Below are 4083 nucleotides of genomic sequence, written 5' to 3'. Positions count from 1 at the left end.
GATGGATGGATGGATGGATGTAAAACAACCGTTAGCAAGTAAAACTCGGGAGTCCACTGCACACATAAACAAACCTTCTTTGTTTATGTTCCTGAAAAAGACATTGTTCTGTTAAGGAACATAGTTTATATTAGACAGTGAGGTTTTTTTTTAGGACAATGTCAGCATTTTACCAGTTAATATCGCAAGCTAGTGCTAGCTTGGCTACATTCAGATTCTGACCAAATAATTAGTTAAAGAAGTCACTAAACGCAGTCAGCACAGACAGGCTATATTTTCACTGTGACTTATACTGAGCATGAAGTTTGTAAGATGTTAAAATGATGCTATAAAAATGTTAATGTAAGTAATTTGTGTCAAAGAATTTAGTTCATATTAGGCAATGAGTTTATTTAAAGGAAAATGTTAGCATTTTACCTGATCAACCAAGCTAGTGCTAGCTTGGTTCAACATTCAGATTCTACACATACAAGCTATGTTTACCCTGTGTTTTAAACTAAACATGAAGTTTGCCGTTTAGAACCAACTGCTGGTGAATCAGACACTTTGTACATGTTACAAGGCTGTTTTTATTTGTTATCTGGTAATTCATAATTAAACTAAAAATCTAAATAATTCATTTAAACCCAAATGCTTTGTGTTTAGAAGTCCAATTATTCTTTATTCCAACTTGATATTAGCTTTAATATATTACATTAGCCACTTTAATCTGTTTTAGGGGTTTAAATGCCAACCCAGCACCCCTTACCTAACCTTGTGTTAACCAACCAAAACCTGGATGGCTCTATATCTGACACAGTACTGAATTAGCAAATTGCTTTGTCTTTAGCATAGCCGTTTTTTAGAATGTAGAGAATGGATTTGATGCACATTTTGTGCTCGATCCGCTGTTGGACTGTGGATTTGTCCCTTCAAATATTCTGCAGAAACAATGCATTGTTTCCTCTCATCTTGGTCCTGGCAACAGAAGCGACCATATTTTCCATAATCTCAGACTGTTTATTCAGATGCCGTCTGTCAGAGTAAATTCCCAAAGCAGAAAAGCAGATTAAACTTTTAAATTCAGTGGGGAAGTTTTGAAATGTATTACTTCTTTACAAGCTCTCAAATGCCTCTTCAAATCATCTTTCTGTGTTTGCATTAGATGTTTTCCAACATTTAGAGGATTATCTCTCGGGGGGGTGTTTCCACAAACCTCCAGATTTGTTAATGTCCTCTGAACCCAGAAATTTTCAGAAAGAAAAAAAAAATGCTGTTTTATTTATAGGGCACTTTGCCTTGGGGCTAAGCACTGTTTTACAAAACTGCATCCTTTCCTCCCAGAGTCTGACATGTGAGCAGGAGCAGCTACTGAGTTGTGTTCAGGCAGCCTCACCAGTCACGGCAGAAGCTGTGGCAGAGCGGCACCGCCTGGATGTACGAGCGGCGGTGAGGATGAGGCCAGCGGGAGGCGTCAGGGGAGCAGCGGTAAAAACACGACACGCGCTTCAGATAGCCCTCGCACCTGCGGAGACAGATGGAAACAGTTTTCTACCAGCGTGAGGTGCCATCAAGCGCAGACTGCAAACTCTTACTGACCCGCAATGTCACTGGGAAGGGAAAGACAGCGAGGGCAAATGTGAACGTGTGACTCGTACCGTGCAGGTGTGAAAAATAATGATATTTTTAATAAAAGACTTTCAAGAGTATTCAGTATCTTGAAGTTTTCCCACATCTTGACACGTCACAACCAGGAATTTCAACATGCGTTTCTGGGATTAGAAACGCAGCCAGACCTACCTCTGGCTGCGTTTTCATTACTGATGTGTGCAAAAACATTGTCGATATTCCATTAATGTCGAAAAATTTTGCAATTGCAATGTTTCCATCACATAAGAAACACGATTAAAATCTCAAGCATAAGATTGTTCACATGGTAAGTCGTTAAAAAATATGTTGCGCCTTCATCTTTCTACCACTTCCTGTCGTCTTCTTCATGGTTTGCGCCAGTTGCAACATCTGGTTACCGATCATGTGACTCGTGTGACACCAAAAAAACTTTTGCAGTTTTGTGAAATAAACCAATTTTAATATGGCCCAAAAAGAAAAGCATCAAGGCTTTTTATTCAATTTTTTCAAATTGCCGCATTTACATTAAGCAAATTTATTTTCAAAATGTCAAATTACAATGGTTGATGGAAATGCAGCTGCATAAAGTTGAATTTGGTGGGTTGTAATCTGACCTAATCTGGAAATGGTGAAGGGGTTTGAATACTTTTGAGAGTCAATTTTATTTTGTACAGCACATTTCAGCAACCATTCAGTTTAAAGCAAATCTAATCTCATCGTAATCTAAGACTGCAGTGCATTTAGTTGAATTTATCGTTTGTACCTCAACCTGGCCCCCCTGAAACCAAAACAAATGTAGACACGCCTCTGTGTATGCGACTCACAATTCTAATATGAAAAGGAGAAACAATTAGAATGGGATGTTATTAGAAAGCAAGAACAGATGGGACTTACTCTGAGCTCAGAGGGCCACACTTGTCCCAGGGTTCGTTCTTATTGCGGTCAGAAGGAACATAGGCAATATCCTGGATGTCTTCCTCAGTGCAGCAGCTGTCTGCAGCAGCCAGGATGAAACAAAAACACCAAACCACTGCTGTCATTTCAACACAGAAATTATTGTGGGACCTTACGGAGAGCGTGCACTCACTGTCGGCGTAAAGCCCGCACTCGGACAGGTGTGGCTCCGCGCCGGGCGTGGCCTTGTGCTTGCCGTCCTGGAGGCAGACGCCCTCCAAGCGCGCCCGGCCAACTGCCGACAGGTATATGCATATCAACAGCAGCAGTGGAGAAGTCATGCCCATCTCTGCCGATCTGGAGGAGGAATGGAAAGGAGTTCGGCAGACAACGCGCCCTACCGTCAAAACACAGCAGGCACAACGTCAAAATAGCTGCCTAAAGCAAAGAAGCACACAGAAGTCATTGAAGCTTACTTTAGAATTTAGAAGTGTGAGAGCCAGTCTCTCTTTGTCTCTCTCTTTTTTTTTTTTCTTTTTTTTTTCTTTTTTTTTTACATTTTATGGTCAGATACCCATTTCAGTGATGGAGCGGTAGCATCGTTCCATTAAAAAAACAGAAAGTTCAAAATCCTTTTGCTGAATCCAAACCAATTTTTTTTAACCTATTTTCACCTCCAGTCCACACATGTTGTGCAGAGTTTTTATTGTTGTTAGAATATGTAGTTATGATTTTGACAAGACTTAGGATTTGTGCTCAGCTAAAAGATTATTTTTACTGCTTTTGAAGGAATTTGGACTCAATCTAAAACCTGTCGACTGAACAGAGATTATTTCACACTTTGATTTTTGATAAATTTTTTTATAGACATTAGTCATGCTGCTTACAGTTTTCATTTAACGATTTATATCTTTATTGAATTGTGGCACGTCTGGACTTCCATAGAACAGGGACGGTTATTGAGTAAGAAGAGCCAACCAGATGACCCAGAGTGGTGGACCTGATTAGCTGGCACCGAGCTGAGGTGGATGACACGCAGTGGTTTAATCTGACCAGGTACTGACTGGTGTGCAGACTGACCTACATAGCAGCACGACTTAAACAAATCTGTTTGACCGAAATAAACCCCAGATACGATCCTTGTTTTTACACCTAGGGTGTATCTGAATCAGTATTTCTGATTGGAAAACAGTGATTTAAACAGCTAAAAGACACCTAAAATGTTATAAGTTAGGCATTATTGAACAGTATTATTACAAATGAACGTGAATGATGTGAATGTAAATGTTTTTAATAGCAAAAATTTAATATCTTCCAAAATTCGTTTTTAGAGTGTAGTGATGCTGACCCAAAGAATGATGGAGAAATGAACCCATATCTGTTGGGATTTGCCAGAAACTGAACTAAAACATGAAAAGTGAGACTCCAGTCTGAATGGGCTAAACTGGGACAAAAAAGGGAAATTTTCAGGTTAAGACAATTTCTAAAAAAAAAAAAAAAAAAAAAAAAAAAGCCCCAATTTTTAATATCAAAAATGGTTTTTTTTTTGGGATTTGGTGCCCCCTGACCCTTAAACAAAGA

The 4083-nt window shown here is 39.3% G+C and overlaps 1 protein-coding gene across 3 annotated transcripts in view; it reads right to left on the bottom strand.

Annotated features, from left to right (window-relative positions):
* Positions 1–4083, bottom strand: part of rtbdn (retbindin) — a 23705-nt gene that overhangs the window by 16009 nt on the left and 3613 nt on the right. Inside the window, exons 2-4 of one of the 3 annotated variants that reach the window (XM_015044599.1) lie at positions 2696–2940; positions 2503–2602; positions 1376–1504 (exon numbers count right to left, since the gene is read on the bottom strand). In XM_015044599.1, the coding sequence (XP_014900085.1) occupies positions 1376–1504; positions 2503–2602; positions 2696–2849 (383 nt within the window). In that variant the 5' untranslated portion in view covers positions 2850–2940. The remainder of the gene's footprint in view (positions 1–1375; positions 1505–2502; positions 2603–2695; positions 2941–4083) is intronic. The other 2 variants (XM_015044600.1, XM_015044601.1) reach the window with 2 other exon arrangements.

This window comes from Poecilia latipinna, unplaced genomic scaffold (genome assembly GCF_001443285.1).
Source record: "Poecilia latipinna isolate Pla-1442-1.1 unplaced genomic scaffold, P_latipinna-1.0 Scaffold683, whole genome shotgun sequence".
In the NCBI taxonomy this organism is placed as follows: Eukaryota; Metazoa; Chordata; class Actinopteri; order Cyprinodontiformes; family Poeciliidae; genus Poecilia; species Poecilia latipinna.
The sequence above is the reverse complement of the archived record's forward strand: the minus strand, read 5'-3'. Positions and strand labels throughout refer to the sequence as shown.